This window comes from Scyliorhinus canicula, chromosome 3, assembly GCF_902713615.1.
Source record: "Scyliorhinus canicula chromosome 3, sScyCan1.1, whole genome shotgun sequence".
Taxonomy (NCBI): domain Eukaryota; kingdom Metazoa; phylum Chordata; class Chondrichthyes; order Carcharhiniformes; family Scyliorhinidae; genus Scyliorhinus; species Scyliorhinus canicula.
Window position 1 is genome coordinate 228019570 of NC_052148.1, and position 24983 is coordinate 228044552.

The following is a 24983-nucleotide window of genomic DNA, read 5'->3' on the forward strand; positions in this document are numbered from 1 at the left end:
CCCCGATCCTCTCTCTCCGGCTCCCTGCTACCCGATCCTCTCTCTCGGCTCCCTGCCCCGATCCTCTCTCTCCGGCTCCCTGCCCCGGTCCTCTCTCTCCGGCTCTCTGCCCCGATCCTCTCTCTCCGGCTCCCTGCCCCGATCCTCTCTCTCCGGCTCCCTGCCCCGATCCTCTCTCTCCAGCTCCCTGCCCCGATCCTCTCTCTCCGGCTCTGTGCTACCCCGATCCTCTCTCTCCGGCTCTCTGCCCCGATCCTCTCTCTTCGGCTCCCTGCCCCGATCCTCTCTCTCCGGCTCCCTGCCCCGATCCTCTCTCTCCGGCTCTGTGCTACCCCGATCCTCTCTCTCTGGCTCTCTGCCACCGATCCTCTCTCTCCGGCTCTCTGCTACCCCGATTTCTCTTCTCCGGCTCCCTGCTGCCCCAATCCTCTCTCTCCGGCTTCCTGCTTCCCCAATCGTCTCTCTCCGGCTCTGTGCTGCCCACCACCATCATCCTCTTTTGCCCTTTTGCAGTTTAACCAGCCACCCACATTAAGCAGACACAGACAAATGGATACAAGGAAGTAGTTATACAGATAGATTGTATTTACAGTGCGGCTGCATTACTGAGAATTTGAAATAATTTTACAACTCTTTACAGAATCACTCTTAAAGACGGGACAAAGGTTTGTGTGGATCCTGAAGCCAGATGGGTGAAGCACCTCATTAAAAAGATATCGCGGCAAAGTTGAGAGAATTTTGAGAGTAAGTATTCTGCAGCTGTCGGCCAACCAACTTTACCCAGTCTGTGAAACCTTCAGTACTTTTTATCCTTATCCCCCATTCCCAAAGACCAGAGAAGCCATGTTTGAAGGAAGAACATTTGTGAGGCAAAGAGGAACTCCAGTGAAAATGAAGCAATGCCTTTGTTTCCCAACCCTGTGCAGCCCATGTGAACTTTTAGCAGTGTTAGAACTCTGCACCATTAGTTAAGAAGCACAGAGTTTACTGTTCACAATTCCAACTTGGAATTCAGCTGGAATCTGCTCCTCCACCGGGATGACCATCTCTACTGATATGTGGGTGGCAAATGCTTCCTGCCCAGTATTTGGGGGATTTGATATCCTGAATAATAGCAATGAAAGCATCCCAATGCTACTCCATGTTGTATATGGAAGCTTTACGCTGCCGTCAAGTTGCCGTGGGACCTTCCGATGGTGTACACAATAGCAGATCGGCAATCTCACTGGATACCTGGATGAAAGCGATTTTCGTCCCTCTCAGGGAATGCAGCTTAAAGCTCGACCGGAATCATCCTCCCGTGTCCAATTCTCTGTAGCATCAGTGGGAAAACACGCCAGTCCAGGACAGGTCTGGACCAATGCGGTGTGTGAAGGTCAGGTCTTTCCTTTAGGGCCTTGCTCACATCACAGATAATGAGGAGTGGTCAAGAGGCCTCCAGCTAGGAGACCCTTGGATCGCCTCGCCTGGAATGGTGAGCAGATCTTTATGTCCATGGTGCCGGTCAGGAAGGTGGGAGGTTTCTACACAGGAGCTTCAGCTGAGTGATGCCAGACTGGCTCTGGAACTCCCGGCTCTTCCCCAAGCACTAATAGGGATGCTGCAAAGTGTAGTGAGAGAGGAAGGTTCAGAGAGTGATAGTGACAGTACACATGCCCCCAAGTTTGAGGCACATTTAACCCTAAATTTCCATTTAATGGACGAATCTTTACTATGTGGACATCCAAGTCCGAGATCACCATCACTGATGGCCCTGTCCCACTCGTCTCCCATCAGGTCTGAAGCCCCTCAACGAACTTGGTTAGAGCTCTGAGCCATGGTTGACCCTCCCTCTCATCTTCTCCTGTTCTGCTCGATTGTGCTGAAGCTTCTCCTGCCCAAGGAAGAGGACAACTGAGAGACATTGCCTGATACGCGGCTGCAGAATTGAATGTAGTTCATTCCTCATTTCCTCCCTGCCCATTTGACCAGTCATCAGTGGACCAGCTCCATCCGGGGAATTGAGCACATCCACACATAAGGGGCGGGATTCTCCGACCCCCCACCGGGTCGGAGAATCGCAGGGTGGACGGCGAAAATCCCGCCCCGTCGCTCTGATGCCGGCTGCCGAATTCTCCGGTGCCAGTTTTTGGGCAGGGATTTTGCCGCGCCTGTTGTGGGCTGTTGGCTGCGCCCCCCCCCCCCCCCCCCACCCCTCCCCCGGCGATTCTCCGGGCCGATGGGCCGAGCGGCCGCCCGCTTTCGGCCAGTCCCGCCGGTGTGGATTAGACGAGTTCCGGCGGGACCTAGTTTGGAATGGGGCCTGCAGAGTTCTCGGGGGGACGTGGGGGGATCCGGCCCTAGGAGGGGGCTCCCATGGTGGCCTGGCCCGCGATTGGGGCCCACCAATCTGCGGGCGGGCCTGTGCCATGGGGGCACTCTTTCCCTCTGCTCCGGCCTCTGTAAAGCTCCGCCATGGCCGGCGCAGAGAAGAAACCCTCTGACATGCGCAGGAAACACGCCTGCGGTTCTGCGCATGCGCCAACTCGTGCCGGCCAGTCGAGGCCCTTCGGTGCCGGTTGGCGCGGCACCAACCACTCCAGCGCCGGTCTAGCACCCGGACAGGCGGAGGATTCCGCACCTTCCGGGTGGCCCAACGCCGGAGTGGTTCACACGACTCTTTGGCGCCGGTATGCCCCACCCCCCCCCCCCCGCCGATTGCGGGAGAATCCCGCCCCAAGAAGTGTCATATACATATGTGAGGGGGAGACTGCTAGTTCCTTCTTCGCCTAGGCCGTGTACCACCTCCCCACCGACCTCCTACCTCCATGCAGTGGTCACTCCACTACAGAGTGGATGCACTGAAGTGGGGCTGTGAGGCAGGACATGCCGTTTCCACTGGGCCTTGGACTTTGATATCGTGGACTATGTGACCATGGATGAGACTTACCTTGGCGGAGAGAATAAGCTTGGTCATCCTCTTGGGCACTGGTTTGTTGACTTCCTGTGAACCCCTGTGAACCTACTGCATTGGCCACCTGCACCCATTCAGCCTTGGTTACCCTGCTGGGCCTCCAGCTACCATCAGCCGGGGACAGAATATCTCTCCTGACCTCAACATGATCAAGGAGGATGCACAGGGAGGCATTAGGAAACTTGCTGAACCTTCATCTCCCTATCCGGATGTCTCAATAGTTAAGTGCTAACGGTAAGGATTCTGGGCACTTTTTAAATATGGTGCTCAAATATGATGGTTGGATGCATACCATCAGACATGTCCCAACATGAAAGACAGAATAAAACATCCAGATACATAATTAAATAGGTCGGGAAGGTATGCTGTGTTTCCCATCAGCCTCTGCAGTGGGAAACATTCCCAGTCTCTGCCCTCGCCACCAGGCCTATCGTCCCACGTAGGAGAACTCCGCCCGCAGTGATTGATGTGTTTACCTAAATTATCTTTCTAGAACATGTTAAGACAATGACTTGCGCTTTCAAAATTTAAAAAAATCACAGGTAGATGTTAACCAGTACTCTATCAGAAGAGACTCTTCTTGTTTCTTTATTCTGAAATAATTCTAAACTGACTTATTCAAAATGTTTTCTTTATGATTTTATTCATTCATATATTTCCTGCAATTCAAAGTGAGGATGGCTAAGGAAAAATCCAACATCACAGCTGGCAAGAATCAGAAAAACAGCCTCATGGATCCCCTGCACGAACTCTGGAAGTTCACCTCAGTGTTTTGCAGTTCAATGATTGTCACTGCCATCAGCAAGAGACAAACACATTCGGATTTATTTTCAGCTAAAGTCTATTAAAGAGTCAAACCTCATTCAAACTAGTTGTTTTCATCATTTATATTAACCCAACTTTACCAGTGTTACAATGACTTGACCATGAAGAAAGAGGGTATTGAGTATGAAATACCCAATTAGATAGCTGGACTGGTGTATCCGACTATTTTATTTGATAATAGAATTTGTACTCTTCAATCACTTACGCACATTTATTGCCAGCTTCTCTTGGCACTTGATCCACAAACAGAGAAGTATCTTTCACTTCACAGAAAAATTAATTAATGCGTTATCTATTGTCATGACACCCTGGGCTAGAGTGCGGTCAATTCCAGCCCCACTTGACCCAGAGTCGCAACACATGTGAAAGCATATTTTATTTAAATACTTGAGGTTCTTGGTTGAGTCCAATGAACTAGTCACCAGGTTTGTAACTCTAAACAGAAGTAACCTTTTATTATGTACAATATCATAATTAAACAGACAGAAAATGTAACTGACTATCTACTACCCCTTTCCCAATCCCCCCTTCTGAACTCGCCCCACTCTCAATACACGCAAAGACACACAGAAACTGCACAGAGCGGAAAGGGTGGTGGAAAGGGAAAGAAAATATTAATAAATATACAAGTATAAGGATCTGTGATGAACTGGTATGACTTCCAGTCAACGTCTTTCTTTTTTTTTTAAATAATTTTTATTGAAAGAGTTTTTCCATACAAACATTTACCCCTACTAATTTTTAAATTATTTAAAACACAATCCCTCTAGGCAAATGTCCCTCCCACGCCCGCCCTCTCGCGCGCACCAGTCCTCACCCCCCCCCCCCCCCCAGGCAACCTTAACAAACAAGGCAGCCTACAGTTTCAGACATGAGCAGCGAGCAGACTTGCCCGCGTTACAGTCGTGCATGTCCCCCCACGACCCTTGCTGCCCCCCCCCCTCCCCCCCCTCCCCTCCCCCCCCCCCTCCCTCCCCCCCCCTCCCTCTCCCCTCCCCCCCCCTCCCTCCCCCCCCTCCCTCCTCCCCCCCCCTCCCTCCCCCCCCCCCCCCCCCGGGTTGCTGCTGCCACGACCCCGAACGTCTATCTCTGATCTAAAAAGTCAAGGAAAGGTTGCCACCGCCTGGCGAATCCCTGTACCGACCCTCTCAGGGCAAATTTGATCCTTTCTAGCTGAATATAGCTAGCCATATCGTTAATCCAAGTTTCAACGCTTGGAGGCCTCGCGTCCTTCCATTGAATTAATATCCTTCGTCGAGCCACGAGGGACGCAAAGGCCAGTATTCCGGCCTCCCTAGCCTCCTGTACCCCCGGTTCTACCCCGACCCCAAAGATCGCAAGCCCCCATCCTGGTTTGACCCTGGACCCCACCACCTTCGACACCGTCCTTGCCACCCCCTTCCAGAACCCTTCCAGCACCGGACATGCCCAGAACATATGCACATGGTTCGCTGGGCTTCCCAGACATCTAACACACCTGTCCTCACCCCCAAAGAACCGGCTCATCCTTGTCCCCGTCATGTGAGCTCTATGCAGCACCTTAAATTGAATGAGGCTCAGCCTCGCACACGAGGAGGAAGAATTGACCTTCTCCAGTGCATCCGCCCACGTCCCGTCTTCTATCTGCTCTCCCAGCTCCCCTTCCCACTTGGCTTTCAGCTCCTCCCCTGATGCTTCTTCCGCCTCCTGCATTATCTTGTAGATGTCTGATATCTTCCCCCCTCCGACCCAGACCCCCGAGAGCACCCTATCACTCGCCCCCTTACTGGGGAGCAGGGGGAACCCCTCCACCTGCCGCCTAGCAAATGCCTTCACTTGTAAATATCTGAACATGTTTCCCGGGGGGAGCTCAAACTTCTCCTCCAGCCCTCCCAGGCTCGCAAACCTCCCCTCTATAAACAGGTCCTTCAGCTGCCGTATGCCCACCCTGTACCAGCTCTGAAATCCCCCGTCGATGTTCCCCGGGATGAATCTATGGTTCCCTCTTATTGGCGCCGCCAACAGACCTCCCATTTCCCCCCTGTGACGCCTCCACTGCCCCCATATCTTGAGGGTGGCCGCCACCACCGGGCTCGTGGTGTACCTCGTGGGGGGGAGCGGCCATGGTGCCGTTACTAGGGCCCCCAGGCTTGTGTTGCCACAGGACGCCCTCTCCATTCGTTTCCAAGCTGCCCCCTCCCCTTCCATCATCCACTTGCGCACCATTGACACATTTGCCGCCCAGTAGTACCCCGAGAGATTGGGCAGTGCCAGCCCTCCACTGTCCCTACTCCGCTCCAAAAAGACCCTCCTCACCCTTGGGGTGCCATGCGCCCACACGTAGCTCATGATGCTACTCGTCACCTTTTTGAAGAAGGCCCTAGGGAGGAAGATGGGCAAGCACTGAAATAAAAACAAGAACCTTGGGAGGACCGTCATTTTGATTGGCTGCACCCTCCCCGCCAGCGACAACGGTACCATGTCCCACCTCTTAAATTCCTCCTCCATCTGTTCCACCAGCCTGGAAAAGTTCAACTTGTGGAGGGTCCCCCAGTTCCTTGCCACCTGCACCCCTAAGTACCTAAAGCTCTTTCCTGCTCGCTTGAAGGGGAGTCTCCCAATACCCTCTCCCTGGTCCCCCGGGTGTATCACAAAACCTCGCTTTTGCCCAAATTTAGTTTGTACCCCGAAAAGTCCCCAAACTCTGCTAATAGTTCCATTATCTCCGGCATTCCCCCTTCTGGGTCTGCCACGTACAGCAGTAGATCATCCGCATACAGCGATACTCGATGTTCCTCCCCTCCCCTAGTCAGTCCTCTCCACCCCCCTGAACCCCTCAGTGCCATCGCCAACGGTTCAATCGCCAGTGCGAAAAGTAGGGGGGATAGGGGACATCCCTGCCTGGTCCCTCGGTGGAGCCCGAAATACTCCGACCTCCTCCCGTTTGTCACTACACTCGCCGTCGGGGCCGAGTAGAGCAACTTCACCCACTTAATAAACCCTTCCCCAAACCCAAACCGTCCAGTCAACGTCTTTCTAAAGTTCTGACTTTCGTTTTGGTACTTCTTCCTTCTCGGCGTGAGATAGTTTTCTCTGGCAAGGTTGTCCACCTTTTCTGCAGACTCAGTATCATTCCAGGTTCACAGCAAAGGCTGTGTCAGGCACTCACTGCCTTCCTTTCACTTCAGCAAGCATGAGAGGCAGAGAGAGCGTTCCTTTCACTTCAAAAGTCTAAACACTTCTGCCACGTTCTCTCAGAAAACATCCCGCAGGAAACAATCAGGGACCATTGTCAGGCAGCACAGTATCCATGGCCAACCCACTGGTTGTCAGTTAACCAGTCGAACTGACTCCCTCCATAACCAGGTCTCTACGATTCACCCAGTACTGAAGAGTCTGACCTCTCCTATCCAAAACATGAAACCTGGGAACACGGTGTCCTGATAAGCAGGCTGTTTCAACTTTGAGTCTTCTACTTAAAGGTACATCCGATTATGGGTCTACAGAACAAAATAAAAAAAATAATGTAAAGGAAATGGGAAAAAAGGAAATAAATATGAAGGACTCTTAACTTTAAACACAAGTACTTTTTTTATTATGTGCCGCATTATAGTGAAACGGACAGAAAATGTAATTACATTTAATGTAAATGTAGTTGAAATGCCCATCAGCCATGATTGAATGGCGGAGTGGACTCGATGGGCCGAATGGCCTTACTTCCACTCCTATGTCTTATGGTCTTATGGTCTTATTATCTACCACCTGAGCGGGATGTAATGTCATTGCAAGGTCTGTGGCACAAACTAGTAAACACACATCTATTCATCCTTCCTTTCCCACTACATACGTGCCACTTATCAGCACTTAAGCCCGTGTAACTGCAACACAATATTGTCATTTCAAGGAATATGCACAACTGTTACACTGAAAGTTTGCAACAATAAACTCCAATGGAACGATCTTGCGTTCCCAGTTTTAAATTTTTCACAATGGAAGTGGATTATGGTCAGCATATTTATTATGTATGTTATCATGTCGGACATAAACTTCACAATGCTGAAGGGCTAATGGTAATGCGAAGGCTTCTTTCTCAATGCTGGAGTACTTACTTTGCTACAGATTTTGTTTCTTTGAAAAGTATCCCACTGGCCTCTCTATTCCTGAGACGTCATCCTGCCGTAACACTGCCCCTCACCCCAGGTCGCTGGCATGCATGGCAATTTCAAAGGGTTTGGAAAAATCAGGGGCGGCCAACATTAGTTCGCTTACCAATATGGCCCTCGATTTCTCAAAAGCTGTTTGGCATTCTGTGGACCATACCATTCCTGCTTGGTTTTGCAATACATTACTCAAAGGTATTGCTATGGTGCTGAAGTTAGGAACACAATTTCTGTAGAATTTGCTCATGCATGGAAACTTCATAATCTTATTTTGGGAATGGGGAAACCTTGGCTGTACCTTGGCTGTACTGGGTATCACTCGTTCCTGTCCCAAAATGAGCCCTAGGTAGGTCACGTTTGCTTTGGCAAACTCGTTTTGGCCAAATTGCTGATTAAATCAGCCAACTATCTCTGACCTCTTCCACTACTCCTACCACCTGACACTTTGGTAGCTTCCTATCTTCTTTCTAGGCCATAGTGTGTGAAGAACTGCATCAACATTTTCACTGCTACCTTAACTGTAATTTTTGGGTAATACCCAACTAAATGGTTCTTCAAACACTGGTATGGGTATCAAAGGTGCTGGTCTAATCTCATATTGTGGTTTACCTATACTTGACAGGTATGACAGTTTCTACAGAATTGCACTACATCCTTATGCAATCCTGGCCAGGAAAAATGCCTGTTAACTGATGCCTGAGTTTTCTAAATTCCCACATATCCTGCCATTGGTATCTCATGGGCTACCCGCAGTATTTCCTATCAATATTTGGGCAGTACCACTATCTGATGAACAACCGTCCATTCCTCATCCACAGGTGTATGAAGATGTCTCCATTTCCTCATCAATGTTCTGTTAATTTAATAGAACGCTGGAACCCTCTCAGCTTCAATATTTGTGTTAATTGATGTAACTCTGAGTCTTCCAACTGAGCCTCAATTAACGACGTCCTACCAAACACTTCCTTGAAATGATCCTCATCCTAAAGGAGTGTCTCGGCTATTCTATCATATGATTTCAATCTCTGGTGATGATCACACACGACAGAAAAAAATCTGGAAATTGTTCCTGTAACTATTCTGACGCCTTGGGCGGAATTCTCCGACCCCTCAATCGCCCGGGGCCGGCGTCAATCTCACACCCGCCGTGTCCCGAATTCTCCGCCCCCCGAGATTCAGCTGGGGCGGGAATTGTGCCGCGCCGGTCAGCGGGCCCTCCGCACTGGTCGGCGGGCACCCTGCGGTGATTCTCCGGCCCGTGTCTTTCCCGCCGGTGTGCTTTAAACCACCTCCCTTACGGCGGGATTGGCAGCGCAGGCGGGCTCCGGGGTCCTGGGGGGAGGGCGCGGGGCGACCTGACCCCGGGGGGGTGCCCCCACGGTGGCCTGGCCCGCGATCGGGGCCCACCGACCCGCAGGCGGGCCTGTGATGTGGGGGCACTCTTTTTCTTCCGCCCCCGCCATGGCCTTCACCATGGCGCAGGCGGAAGAGACCCCCTCCTCTGCACATGCGCCAGTATGACGTCAGCAGCCGCTGACGCACTGGCGCATGCGCGGATTTACGCCGGCCGGCAAAGTCCTTTCGGCCCCGGCTGGCATGGCGCCAAAGGCCGTTCACGCCAGCCGGTGGAGCGGGAGCCACTCCGGCGTGGGCCTAGCCCCTCAATGTGAGGGCTTGACCTCGAAAGGTGTGGAGAATTCCGCACCTTTGGGGAGGCCCAACGCCGGAGTGGTTCACGCCATTCCGACATGTCGGGACCTCCGGCCCCACCGGGTAGGGGAGAAACCCGACCCTTATCTTCCTTTGGACTCTCTGTAATCATAGGTGAAGCTACAACCTTCACTCCTGCCAAATTATTCCGCAAAACTAAGTCTACTCTGTCCACTCGTAACTTCTTTTTTTATTCTTCATTTATTTTTTAAAATTTAGAGTCTTTGGGTTGTTGGGGCAAAAGCCACGCAAACACGGGGAGAATGTGCAAACTCCACATGGACAGTGACCCAGAGCCGGGATTGAACCTGGGACCTCGGCGCCGTGCGGCAGCAATGCTAACCACTGCACCACTGCGCTGCCTTCACTGATAGCTTCTTAACCACTTTGACATCTAGTGGGCCTGATAATAAATCACACTCCAATTATACTTTGTACAATGGAACTGGAGTATAATTCTACTTATCCCATTCACTAACACCTTAGCTTTCATTGAAATCACCAGAGAGCAAACCACACACCTCTCCAGCAAGAGAGTTTGCATAGCATCTGTGTCCCTTAAAATAGTTGTGGGTTTGGCTATCATTGGATAACAATGGGATGACCTTCCCCTCAGACAGAAACCCTGCATATCTTCCAAATAGCTGATTTGCCACACTGCTGCCACAGCCCTGTTTACCTCAGGACCCTCATTCACGGTAGAGCTACTGTCTGTCCTGTAGTATTTTCCACTTTTGTTCCCTTTTCAGAATTTTCCTTATGAACCCCAACAAGTCCCATTGGCTTTCCTTGTGACTTCCAACGTACTGAATGAACATGTCCCAATTTATTGCAATGGAAACACTCAGGCATTAGCATCTCACTTCCACCCTCTGTACCTTCCTTCCTGGTCAGAGGAGGAGATCTCAGAGCATTCCCAGCTATCCATTCCTTACCATGGCTACCTGCCTTCCTTCCACTCTCCTACTTCTATCATTTTCAAAGTTATGGGGCTGACGGACCAAAGGTTTAAATTTATGAATCAGCTCATAATCATCAGTCATTATTGCTGCTTATCAAGCAGTTCTAACCCTTTCGGCTTCAAGTGGGTTCTTAACACAGAAGGTAGTGAATTCTTAAATTCATCAAAGAGAATAACTTCTCTCATAGAATTATAGAATTTGCACTGCAAAGGAGGCCATTCGGCCCATCAAGTCTGCCCCGGCTCTTGGTAAGAGCACTTTACATAAGCCCACGCGGCCACCCTATCCCTGTAACCCAGTAACCCCAGCTAACCTTTTTTTAGGACACTAAGGGCAATTTATCATGGCCAATCCACCTAACCTGCACATCTTTGGATTGTGGGAGGAAACCGGAGCACCCGGAGGAAACCCACACAGACACGGGGAGAACGTGCAGACTCCGCACATACAGTGATCCAGCGGGGAAATCGAACCTGAGATCCTGGAGCTGTAAAGCAACTGTGCTAACCACTGTGCTACCATGCTGCCTCATAGGTAGTTTCAACACCCAATGCTCATATCCACCTATTAAAACTGTCCTGCTTCACCTTTTCAAATTCAAAATATGACTGTCCCAGCTGTTTCCTTAAATTCTGAAACATTTGCCTGTATGCCTCCAGAGCTAATTTGTATGCACCCAGAATAGTCTTTTTACCTCATCATAATCCCTAGACACCCACTCTGACAGGAAATCATAAACCTCCTATACATGCCCCGTCAGTTTACTTTGCATGGGTAATGTCCACTTTTTCGCCACTCCATTTGAGTTGCTATTTTCTCAAATGCCATGGAGAATGCCTCAACATGCTTTCCCTCAAATATTGATGGACCCTGTACATATTCAAACATATCCTGACTAGGATTTGGACTGGGAAGGCAAAATCTGCCTTTAACTACAACCACGTTGATATTCCCTCTCTCTCCCTTTCCCCCTTTTTTCCCTGGCTCATCTTTCCATTTCCACATCGAGTTTTTGCATTTCACATGCTCTTTGGAATGCTTCATCTTTTTCCCGCATCTCCATTTAAAAAAATTCCCTCTCATGCTCAAACTGCAATCAAATTCTCTCCAGATGGGTTTCCCCATTAAAAAGTACTTCTGATGCTGTACTACATGGACTACTTGCTCGTGGGCTCTCCTGTCTTTATAACAGACCCAAGCACTCAACTGATAAATCCTTATTCGCCTTAACCGGTACTTCTACTTTTAATTATTTGCCATCTCAAATAACTTGCCTTTATGAAACCCTTGTAAATAAACAATAGAAGTCCTCTGATAAAGGCTTTAGCAGCTTCCAGTTATACTATTACAAACCTGGTGCATCTTGAATATATACTGTACACTAACTCGTCACTGGCTACTGTTCCAAAGATCCCGGACGAGCCCCCAAACTATGTTGCAACACCCTGGACTACTGCATGGACAATTAAAGCCCCACTTAATGCAGAGTCACAACACAGGTGAAATTAGATTTTATTTAAATACCCGAGGTTCTTGGGTGAGGCCAATAAACTACAGTCACCAGGTTGTAACTTTAAACGCAAGTGACCTTTTATTAAGTACAGTATTATAACTAAATGGACAGAAAATGTAACCGCATATCTACTACCCCTTTCCCAATCCCCCTTTCTAGCTCTCTCCACATGCAAAGACAAGCAACACAGAGCAGAAAGGGTGGTGGAAAGTGGGGGGGGGGGATGATAAAAATAAAAGGATAGGGATCTTTGATGAGCTGGATTGACTTCCAGTTAATGTCTTTCTGTTGTCCAGACTTCCATTTTGGTACTTATTTCTTCCAGGGTTGAGGTGATTTTCTCTGACAAGTTTGTCTACCCTTTCTGGAGACTCAGCATCATTTCAGGCTCACAGCAAAGGATGTTCCAAGCATCCATTTCTTTTAGAACAATAAGGCAGTTCTTTCACTTCAGCAAGCATGAGAGAGAGAGAGAGAAAGTGTTCCTTTCACTTCCAAAGTCGAACCACTTCTACCAAGTTCTCTCAGAAAGCATCACGCAAGAAGCAATCACTGACCATTGTCAGGCAGAACACTGATCCTGGCCAATCCATCGGTTGCCAGTTAAGCAAAGAAAGCGATTCCCTCCACAACCGGTTCCTAAGTTCCACCTGGTGTTGAAGAGACTGGCTTCTCCTCTCCCAAACATGGACCCTGGATACACAGTATCCTGACAAACAAGCTCTTTCATTTTGAGTCTTCTGCTTAAAGGCACATCCATGGACCAAAATAATATAAAGGAAATGGGAATAAAGGAAATAAACACAAAGGGCTCTTATGCTATTATTATTTGAACCATTTTTATTTTCCACAATACTGGAATTCATTATATGTTTTGATATTGTTAAAATCTGTCCTTTTGTATGTGCTCCATTTAAAAAACATGAACAAAACAAAATTTCCAATGAAGGGGCGATTTAGCGTGGCCAATCTACCTACCCTGCACATCTTTGGATTGTGGGAGTGAGACCCACGTAGACACGAGGACAATGCGCAAACTCCTCACAGGCAGTGACCCAGGGCCGGGATCAATCGCCGTGTTTTCAGGCAGGTTTTGCATGCTTCGCCCCCTCCAAAACAGCATCATCGCTGTGCACGCCGCAAGCCATTGGGATGGCCTCAGGACGTCACCTGATGGCCCTCCCCCGATGCTCCACCCCGATGGGCTGGGTTCACGAAGGTGCGAGGGACGTGTGGTCCCAGTCATGCGGGAGCATGGCCCAGCGGCTGCGGACTATCCAGCGCCACCACAGTCGGCCAGGAGCTGTGCTGCTGGCCGGGGGGTCTTCCACAAGGGGGGACACTCCCTGAGAGGTTGGGTCAGTGCACGGCCAGCTCAATGTTGTACAGCGCGGCCGCTGCACGTCACCACCATGCACATGCGCGGCCACGGACCCGGCAATTCTCCAGCCATTTATTTCATGGAGGCCGGGTGTTTTACGTGGCGCAGCTGCCAGCCCCTCACCGGTCAAAGGGTCGGTGAGGGGCAGCACCGATGTTACCCACGTAAGGAGCCACAGATGCTCCGCACATAGCCTCAAAATCAGAGAATCTGGCCTATGGTATCTTGGTTGCAATCACTAAAATGCCCACACTGAATGATTTATGCTCACTGTCAGACTCTTAAACAGGAGGTCTCACAACCATAAGATAAAACAACATTGGATACAACTCCACTTTATGTGGAAAACCATTATTAGCTCACTGAGCATCAATGCATATTTACAATACCAGTTACCTAGAGAGACCCATGAGCAGGAGCTCATTTTCCGGTGGTCAATCTCTTGAACAAAACTTCCCCCATGGCTTGTTCCCTGGCTGCAGCGATGTCCTTGTGTGTTGTGTTGGATCCTGGTCCTTGATATATAAGGTAATTCCCTGAATCAGGTCGTTCGATTGCTTTTCAGTGTCTTATCACTCCTGTCATGGCTATACAAAATCACCTGTGTAGGTTAACTTCCTGCTCTTGGCAGAGGTCTGTCTCCCGGTTCATACCAACCCACTGCATCTTGATAAGGCAGGTTAAAAAAACATTTACATATACCCGGAGAGGCCATTGTCTACAAAAGTTGTAGACAGCATGTCTGCGTGCAGTTGGCAAGGAGGCCACCATCTTAAAGACTTGTTCTGTGTATTTGTGTGTGAGTGCATGTGTCTCTGTGTGTGTGCATGTGTGTGATTCTCTGTATGTCTATAAGTACATGTGCGTATGTGTGTGTCAGTTTGTATGTGTGTGTCTCCACATGTCTTTCTGTGCATTGTGCGTGTCTCTGTTCAGTTAAATTTTCTATTTTCAATAAGTCCAATATGATCCCCAGTGATGATGTCTTCAATCAGAATTCTTCTCACTTTGTCCTGATTTCCTCTTTGCTCCATCGTTCTACCAGTGGTAAACTCCATTCATTGGTCTGCACCACAACTAGATTACATTTTACTTACAAACAGAAATAGAAGAGGAAGGAAACTGCCTGACAGTATAACAGAAATTCAGGGTAAATGAGAAAGTTAGAATGATTTTCCTGCAACCCTCACCATAGCTTAAGTACGGTGTTGTGATCTTGAATTCACCCAGTATGAATGTAGCTGAATCCAGTGTCATTCCCATGGTGAGGACATTGACAATGGCTGGATATTGCCAAGTGGAAATATCCCATGTAAATGGTTACGTTGTTCACCTTCACTGGTCTAAAATCCCTGCACCATTGGGAATTACCAACAAGCTCTGTACTGGTGAGTGTCTGAGAGAACAAGTGATTTGCAGCCTTCATTCAGCTCACCACCACTAGAAATCAGTGTTAATAGAGTGCAGATTGTAGATTACTAGATTATTGCTTGCTAAAAGAGTAAGTGGTCAAGCTATAATAAGTAGTGTAATAAATGTTAGCTTTGTTATTGAACGCAAGCTTTGTGCTCTTTGTGAACATTACGACATCCATCCTGATAATAAGAATCACAAAGAACACCACATGGTACCAGAAGTGTGTTCCTAAAACTATAGCAGTAAGTTTAGAAAGTCAGATTAGATTTAAAGAAGAACAATCACGCCACTCAACAGAACCTCAAAGTCAGCACCAAGTTACTGATGGTATGATGGAAGGTCTGAAAAAGTCAGAACACTTCAGGAGGACCGGGAAACTAAGTCTAAACGGGAAAAAATTCAAACAGGAAGTTTTTTTATCTGCCTCCGCGTTGAATCAGCTCCTGATCGTCGAAAAATCGCACTCCTCCTAAGTTTAGCTGGACTGCAGGCACTTGAATGATATAATTTGTTTGAGTTTGAAGACAGCGAGGATCAGAAAATTATGAGCGGGTCATGAACAAATTTGATGTTCATTGTAAAGCGCAAGTGAATGAAACGTATCAGCATTACATGTTTAAAAAAAGATTGCAGCTAAAAAAGAAGAATCGATTTGAGCGGCTGAGCGGTTGTGAGAACGTTTACTTGGAAGACCAATTTTGCCATTGGAAGAAGGTATAAATCTCTGTAAGGCTAGTGAATAAGCCATAAACCAGTATGCAGAGTTTAGGGCTCAAGAAAAAGGCTCGAATTCGGGAAACGTGGCCAACGCCATTAACTCAGTGACACAGTTTAGAAGGCAGCATGCACTGACGGTGGCCATTTTGAAAGTGACACAAGCAGCGTGATGACGTGCACATTCTGTGGCCAAGCCAATGATAGAAAACATTGGCCTGCAAAAGAAAAACAATGTGCCTGATGTGGTAAACTCAATCACTTTGCCTCCCAATGCCGTTTTACTTCAGCGATACCGGCAAATGATTCTACAAAATTGTACCATAGGCATAAAAAGGTACACGGTGTAAAAAATGAAGGGAATAAAGAAAACATTTTTCTTCAAATTCCGATTTCTCTAAGTATACTCTGCAAGATACCTCCTTGGTAGAAGCAATTACAAGAGTTAATAACTTAGACACTGATGAGAAGACAATACTTTAACTATCAGATCTAATAAAAGATTGGACCGTCACATTTAATGTTAATGGGTCTGATTTTCAATTCAAGCTGGACACAGTTGGACATGCAAACTTGATAACAGAGGCAGATTTGAAACTTGTAAATAAGTTTCCAAAGATTAGGAAGTCCAAATGTGGGCTGACAGACTACAACGGGATCGCAATTGCAACAAAAGGTTCCTGCTGTCTTACTGTACAGAACTGTGACATCTGCATACCATTAGAATTTGAAAATTGTCGATGTTACAAAGTCATCACTAATTGGTATAAATGCATTCAATTAAATTTGGTGCAAAAATTCAGACTGCCGACGCAACTCAGCATGAAGCTGAAGGCAAAGAACTTGTTGTAGCAGATGAAATGTCAAGAGCCACGAGTTACAATGATGACAAAGCTTCAGAAGTTATACTAAATGTGGAAGCACAAGCCACGTTTATCGCAAACATGTTGCCAGTGTCTGATGTAGCTTAATTCTGGATCTGAAAACGATACAATACTTCAGCGAGTAATCAAACATCTGAAAGAAGGATGGCCTAATGGCAGCTGCAACAGTTTTAGAAGTGTCAAGGATGACCTGACAGTTGTCAATGGATTCCTGTTGAAAGGTGACAGAATTGTCATACCGTCCTGCCTACGAACAAGTATTCTAGGAAAGATACATGAAGGACATCAAGGGATAGAGAAATGTAAGAGATGTGCCAGGTAAACAGTATATTGGCCAGGCATCGATAAAGATGTTGACAACTACGTTCAAGATTGTAGTGTCTGTCAAACACATCAACCATCCCAGTGCAAAGAAGCATTTGCATCGAGTGAAATTGTGACAAACCCATTGTCAAAGGTGGTGATGGACTTGTTCTATTTCAGAGTAAATGATTATCTGATAATAATCATAGGTTACTATTCCAATTATCCTGAAGTCATAACATTGACAGATTCGACTGCTCACTCAGTCATAAGAGCTGCAAAGTCTGTATTTGCTCGACATGGCATACCCCTAAAAGTCCTGACGGATAATGGACCCTTTTTCAGTAGTTGGGAATGTTTGTCAATTGCAGAAGGCTACAACTTCCAACACGTCACATCCAGTCCGTTATACCCCCATTCGAATGGGAAAGTCGAGAAAGGAGTCGGAATGGTAAAACAACTGTTCAAAAAGGCGTTTGATGATCAAAAGGATTTTTTGTGAACACTGTTAAGCTACAGAGCTACTCCTTTGGCATCAGGTCTGTCGCCTGCCCAGAGTTGAGAGGAAGGAAGCTACGTTACCCCGTTACCAGCCATAACCCTTCCAGTTTTGAATAAACAGCTGATATATGACAAAATGAAACAACAGAAATGCAAACAGAAATCATATTATGATAGGCATGCAAAGCAACTACCTCCACTGAAAGAAGATGTCGTCAGGATACAAAATCCAAATAGTGGATGGTTGGAAAATGCAAAGGTGTTGAATGAGGTTGCTCCACGCCCGTATGTGGTACAAACTGCATCTGGACTGATGTTTCATAGGAATCGATGAGCTTTGTTAAAAGTCAAGAATCCAGTGCATTTTCCAGAATCAACTCTATCACAACCAGACACTATGGCCGGGATTCTCCGCAAAATCCCGGCCAAGTGTTGATGCCAGCTTCAAAACCGGCGCGAGCAGGACAGCACGGTGGCGCAGTGGTAGCACTGCAGTCTCACGGTGCCGAGGTCCCAGGGTCGATCCCAGCTCTGGGTCACTGTCCGTGTGGAGTTTGCACATTTTCCCCGTGTTTGTCTGGGTTTCACCTCCACATCCCAAAAATGTGCAGGGTAGGTGGATTGGCCACACTAAATTGCCCCTTAATTAGAAAAATGAATTGGGCACTCTAAATTTAAAAAAAAACATCACGAGCAACGCCAGCGTCAACGGGCCTCCAGGCCCAGGAATTCTCCCCTTCCTCGGGGGCTAGTACGGCGCCGGAGTGTTGTGCGCTGCTCCGGCGCCGAAAGGCAGCCCAACAAGGCCGGCGCGGATTCGTGCCTGTACGCCACGGCCGGCGCGGGTCCACACATGCTGCGGAGACAGCAACCCGCACGCATGTGCGGACCCACGCCGGCCCCCGGGAAACATGGCGGAGCCTTACAGGGGCCCGGCGCGGAGGAACATAGGTCCCCCCCGAATGAGGCAGCCTGTCGATTGGTAGGCCCCGATCTCAGGCCTGACCACTGTGGAGCCCCCCCCCCCCCCGAATGAGGCCGCCTGTCGATTGGTAGGCCCCGATCTCAGGCCTGACCACTGTGGAGCCCCCCCCCCCCCCCCCCCGAATGAGGCCGCCTGTCAATTGGTAGGCCCCGATCTCAGGCCTGACCACTGTGGAGCCCCCCCCCCCCGAAATCGGATCACGACGCCCCCCCCCAAACCAGGACGGCCCCCGCAGCCAGAACTGTGAGGTCCCGCCGGATGGGACCATACGTAAACCATGCTGGCGGGCACTTGGCACGTCAAGCGCAGAGAATTGCCGCGGGGGCCGCTTTCAATGGCCCCCGGCCAGCACTGCTGCGACTGCGCAGGCCGATTGCAGCCGATTTTCCACCGTGCCCCCCTGGCAATTCTCCGACCCGGCGCAGGATCGGAGAATCATGGCCTATGTTGAGTTTCCGACAGACATGTTGTCAAATAGAACTAATGAACAGACAAGGGACAATTCTGATGGCACTTCGAGTGTATTAAGAAGGTCCACAAGGACAAGAAAACAACCTAATTGTCTGAACTTGTAAACAATGGTACCTGCCACTCTGTAATTGTAATGATGATATGTGATATGACATTGTACAGCTTATGTATAACGCATTCTCGTATACGAAAGTATCAAATGTTTGAAAGTGTTTCAAACATTTTTTTCAAAGACAGACTATTGTTAGTAGAGTGTCGATTATAGATTACTAGATTATTGCTTGCTATAGGAGTAAGTAGTCGCGCTTTAATAAGTGGTGTAATAAATGTTAGCTTTGTTATTGAATTCAGTTCTGTGGTCTTTGTGATTCATCCTGATAATAAGAATCACAAAGAACACCACAACTATGTCCCCCAGAATTGGCTGTTCCACCCTGGGAAATTGCTTACGACTATCCACTCTGTCCATGCCACTGATAATTTTGTAAACTTCTATCAGGTCGTATCCTCAACCTCAGTCGTTCCAGTGAAAACAATCCGGGTTTATCCAACCTCTCCTCATAGCTAACACCCATTACTCCCACACCCATGCCTTACAATCCCTGTACTTCCCTTTTCCCCACACAAGCTATTACAAACACTCAAAGCCTTCTCCTTTCGCCCCTTGCCGATGAAGAATGCAGACAATTTAGCGAGGGGCAGAGCCCCGAGCAGGTCTGATAGCCTCCCATGGACAGGCCTCTCTGACAATCCATTCCTGCCTGCTCCATTGGGAAGGGTCTGCCATAGGAATCTGGGGCTGCTTCTCTGCCTGATTAAGAAGTGTTAAAACTAAACTTAATTGGCTTTTTAATAACCTAAATAACTGACCTGACAGATCAAAGGGACTTCCCTGTTTTCCCTCAATCCTGCCCACATACCAACCCAGGGAAGGTCAGGCTGATGTAGAAAATGATGAATTACCTCAATTTCCACTGAGATTTCGCTACTGTTACCACCACTCAGGGGTCAAACCCTTGGTTTCCCTCCTACACTTTGGAGTACAAACTCCCCAGGAGCCTCCCTCTAATTGGGAGGAAATTCACAGAATATAAACCCCTACCTGGGAGCAGGTTGGGGAGGGTGACCCTGTGGGATGAGGAGTAGTGTAATTATAGTATTGTGAGTAGAGTAAATAAACCTAGTTGTTATCCTGCCTACCTGGTGTGGTATTAAATCCTTACAGTCAGCTATCACAGCAACAAACTCATGTTTCTTTAAACCTCGAACACACAATCTCAGTTGTTTACACTGCAGTTCCAACAAAAGTTCACTGTGTCTCTTTCAACCCTGTCTGTCTATTGGCTTGTTTTCCTGGGGGTGGGAAAGTGGCATTTTAGTGCTTTCCTCATTGGACAATGTGTGAGCCACCAGCTGCTGTCTAACTGCCCTGCCCTCTGCTTCCTTCTGACTGTCACAAAACAAGGGCCCAGCAACATCTGGCTTGATATCCCCAGCTCATTGGATTACACAAAACATAGAAACAGGTCATTCTGCCCAACCAGCTCTTGCTGGCATTTATGCTCCACTCGAACCTACTCACATACTTCGTTCACTCAGACTATCATTGTAAACTTCTATTCTCATTGCCCTCATTTCTTTGTCTAGCCTTCCCTGCATGTATTGGGGCAGCACGGTAGCAGAGTGGTTAGCACAGTTGCCTCACAACTCCAGGGTCCCAGGTTCGATTCCCGGCTTGGGTCACCCACTGCCTGCACGTTCTCCCCATGTCTGTGTGGGTTTCCTCTGGGTGCTCCAGTTTCCTCCCACAGTCGAAAGATGTGCAGGTTAGGATTGGCCATGCTAACTTGCCCTTAGTGTCCAAAAAGGTTGGGTGGGGTTACTGGGTAACGGTGATAGGGTGGAGGCATGGGCTTGGGTAGGGTGCTCCTTCTAAGGGCCGGTGCAGACTCAGTGGGCCGAATGGCCTCCTTCTGCACTGTAAATTCTATGATTAACAGAGGACTTCAAAAATCCTATTCTGGTAGTGTGGCCCCTTTAAAGGGTGATTATTTGCCGGTCACGTGACCCAATCGGAGCCTATAACACTGGAGCACATAAACCCTGACCAATGGGAAGTGAGCACGGAGTCTGGTGAGTGTGGATACGGGAGTCAAGGAGTTGTTACGGGCCAGGGCTTAGAGAACCCCAGAGTGTATCATGGAGTTCACCTGACCCACAACCTTTACTAGATGGTGGTATGGGGAGCACACGGCTCACTCTACAGGTGTGGTACAGCAGAAATGGAAAAGTATTTTTTAAAGCAAAACAATGTTTATTCTATGAACTCAAGTTAACCTTTTTAAAACATACAGTGAACATCTTAGCAACCATTAATTCAAATACAACCCCCAAAGAGTACAACACTAAGTGATGGAACCATCAATTCTACGGACACGTGCTTGTAGGATTAGAATAGCGGTTTTAATATACTTACAACAGAGCCAGCCTGTTCGCCGTTGAACTTTCGATGAACTGGCCGGCTGGCTCTGTGGCACGGATCTTTATACAGCAGCTCCAGGGGGAGGAGTTCTGGGCGGAGCCAAGGGGGGAGCCCAGTACAAATTCTCGAGTACTCCCAGATCTACTCCCCCTGGTGGTCAGGTAGTGCAACTGCACTTACAATACCGGTACATATATACAATGGGAACAGAGTGACATTGGTAACTTATAATACCGTGTGAATCTCATTCACCACACTAAGTAAACCTTTAAGCTTTCCTTTTTAACATCCATACGACTGAAAAACAAAACCTATATCAGAAGCACATCAGGTTAAAGTCACTACTGAAAACATTTAGAATTCTGAATTCACCAAATAATCACGAGATAGTCTTTTGATGGCAGAGAGAACAGCAGTACACCTGCTTGGTCTGGCTTCAGCTCCAACACTGAAAACAAAATTAAAACACACCTTGCAGCCTGCTCAAAAACGAAAGTAAAAAACTGACAGACAGCCCAGCTCCACCCGCTCTTTGACATCACTGCAGGAGTAAACACCCATTTCTTAAAGGTACTCTCACTACAGATATTTATATGCACACCCATTTATTTTTTTTTTATAAATGTTTTTATTCAGTTTTCATATTTTATATTGAACAAATTACAAATTGTTAGGAGAGAAAAAGAACAACAAAAAAAAAAAACACAACAAACAAACACGCAAAAATTAACATACATATTTACAGGTAAGCATCTTCGTAGTAGTAACTGCGCCCGCCCCCCCCCCCCAACATGTTTATTTAGTTTGGTTTTGGGCCTTAGCTAGCCATCGAACCCCCGTACCGAACCTGTAGCCCCTCCCGCTACCTTCCCCCGACTATTCTTCCTCTTGTACATTGGCCACAAATAGGTCCCGGAACAGTTGCATGAATGGCTCCCACGTTCTGTGGAAGCCGTCGTCCGACCCTCGGATGGCAAATTTGATTTTCTCCATTTGGAGAGATTCCGAGAGGTCGGACAGCCAGTCCGCAGCTCTGGGCGGTGCTGCTGACCGCCAGCCAAACAGGATTCTACGGCGGGCGATCAGGGAGGCAAAGGCAAGGGCATCCGCCCTCCTCCCCAGGAATAGATCTGGCTGTTCTGAAACCCCGAAGACCGCCACTATCGGGCATGGCTCCACCCTCACTCCCACCACTTTGGACATTACCTCGAAGAAGGCTGTCCAGTACTCCACGAGTCTGGGGCAGGACCAGAACATGTGGGCGTGGTTGGCCGGGCCTCTTTGGCACCGTTCACATCTGTCTTCCACCTCCGGGAAGAACCTACTCATACGGGTTCTTGTTAAGTGGGCTCTATGTACCACTTTTAGTTGCGTCAGGCTGAGCCTTGCGCACGTGGAGGTGGAGTTGACCCTATGCAGTGCTTCGCTCCAGAGTCCCCACCCTATCTCCATCCCCAGGTCGTCCTCCCATTTCCTTCTTGTTGCGTCCAGTACGGTGTCGTCCCTATCTACCAGTCGGTCATACATGTCACTACAGTTCCCTTTCTCTAGGATACTTGCGTCCAGTAGGTCTTCCAGTAGTGTCTGTCGTGGCGGTTGTGGGTACGTCCTTGTCTCCTTTCGTAGGAAGTTTTTGAGCTGCAGGTACCGTAGCTCGTTCCCCCCAGCTAGCTGAAACTTCTCTGTCAGTTCGTCCAGTGTTGCGATCCTGTCGTCCGTGTATAGGTCCCTGACTGTCAGTGTCCCCCCGTCCTGCCTCCACCTTTTGAAGGTGGCGTCAGTCAGTGCTGGTGTGAACCTATGGTTGTTGCAGATGGGAGCCCTGTTCGACATTTTGGTCAGGCCAAGTTGCTGCCGCAGTTGGTTCCAGGATTGGAGGGTGGCTGTCACCACTGGGCTGCTGGAGTGTTTTTTGGGTGGGGATGGGAGTGCTGCCGTGGCGAGGGCCCGGAGGGAGGTTCCCATGCAGGAGGCCTCCTCCGCACGCACCCACTCAGCCTCTGGCTCCTGGATCCATCCCCTTACTCGCTCGGCTGTTGCTGCCCAGTGGTAGAATTGTAGATTCGGGAGGGCTAGCCCTCCCCTGGTTTTTGTTTTTTGTAAGACCTTCTTTGGGATCCTAGCATTTTTACCCCCCCATACGAACGCCATGATGAGTTTGTCCAGCGCTTTGAAAAAGGCCTTGGGGATGTAGATCGGAATGGATCTAAACAGGAAGAGGAACCTGGGCAGTACGTTCATTTTGATCGTCTGAACTCTCCCCGCGAGGGAGAGCGGGAGTGTGTTCCATCTTTGCAGGTCCTTTTTAACTTCCTCCGTCAGGCTGGTGAGGTTCCATTTGTGGATCCCTTTCCAGTCATGGGCTATTTGGATCCCCAGGTAGCGGAATTTATGTCGGGCTTGATTGAACGGCAGCCCCTTTAGTGCTGCCCCCCCCCCCCCTTGCGGGTGTACTGGGAAGATCTCACTTTTGCTCATGTTGAGTTTGTAGCCCGAGAAGGCTCCAAACTCTTTCAGGAGCGCGATGATTCCGTCCATGCTGCTTTGTGGGTCCGAGATATAGAGGAGCAGATCATCCGCATAGAGTGAGACTCTGTGCTCTCTACCTCCCCTTCGGATCCCCCTCCAATTTTTTGCTGCCCTGAGCGCGATTGCTAGCGGTTCAATTGCTAGTGCGAACAGCAGCGGGGACAGTGGGGCACACCCATTTATAAACACCCTTTTCGAAAAGGTACTCTCACATGACAGAGTAAAGACCTGTATTATTTACCACTGTACCTGTACATAGTTCAACCTTATTGAGCACTTTTCCAGGAGAGAAGCGAGCACTTTTCCAGGAGACACATCCGGAGTGAGACTCGTACAGAGTGGGGATTGAAACTTGGTAATTTGGTGCAGTGAGGTAATTCGGTGCAGAGTGTGAGGAGGTGCTTTTTAACCCTGGTAAGTGACTGGTAAGTAGTCTCTCTTTTTCTTTTCATTGTCTAATTTATTTATTTTTATTTTGAAATTCTAGTTGTTTAAGTTTACCAAGGGTTTAAGACATGGCAGGAGATCCCAGACCCGTGTCATGCTCCTCGTGTGCGATGTGGGAGCTCAGGGACACGTCCACTGTCCCTGGCTCCTTCACGTGCAAGAAGTGTGTTCAGTTGCAGCTCTTGTTAGACCGCTTGACGGCTCTGGAGCTGCGGATGGACTCACTTTGGAGCATCCGCGATGCTGAGGAGGTCGTGGATAGCACGTTTAGCGAGTTGGTCACACCGCAGGTGAAGGTTACTGAGGGAGATAGAAAATGGGTGACCAAAAGAAAGAGCAAGAGTAGGAAGGCAGTGCAGGTGTCCCCTGCGGTCATCTCCCTGCAAAACAGATATACCGCTTTGGATACTGTTGAGGAAGATGACTCACCAGGGGAAGGCAGCAGCAGCCAGGTTCATGGCACCGTGGCTGGCTCTGCTGCACAGCAGGGCAGGAAGAAAAATGGCAGGGCTATAGTGATTGGGGACTCGATCGTAAGGGGAATAGACAGGCGGTTCTGTGGACGCAATCGAGACTCCAGGATGGTATGTTGCCTCCCTGGTGCAAGGGTCAAGGATGTCTCGGAGCGGCTGCAGGACATTCTGGGGGGGGGGGGGAGGGTGAACAGCCAGCTGTCGTGGTGCACATAGGCACCAACGATATAGGTAAAAAACGGGATGAGGTCCTACAAGCGGAATTCAGGGAGTTAGGAGTTAAACTAAAAAGTAG

The 24983-nt window shown here is 48.7% G+C and overlaps 1 protein-coding gene across 3 annotated transcripts in view; it reads left to right on the forward strand.

Annotated features, from left to right (window-relative positions):
• Positions 1–24983, forward strand: part of LOC119963344 — an 88087-nt gene that overhangs the window by 33438 nt on the left and 29666 nt on the right. The window contains exons 7-8 of one of the 3 annotated variants that reach the window (XM_038792348.1): positions 641–744; positions 3626–3815. The exons of the other annotated variants lie outside the window; for them this stretch is intronic. Of the exons in view, the coding sequence (XP_038648276.1) occupies positions 641–731 (91 nt within the window). The 3' untranslated portion in view covers positions 732–744; positions 3626–3815. Of the gene's footprint in view, positions 1–640; positions 745–3625; positions 3816–24983 lie in introns of those variants that run through there. 3 annotated transcript variants of the gene reach the window in all.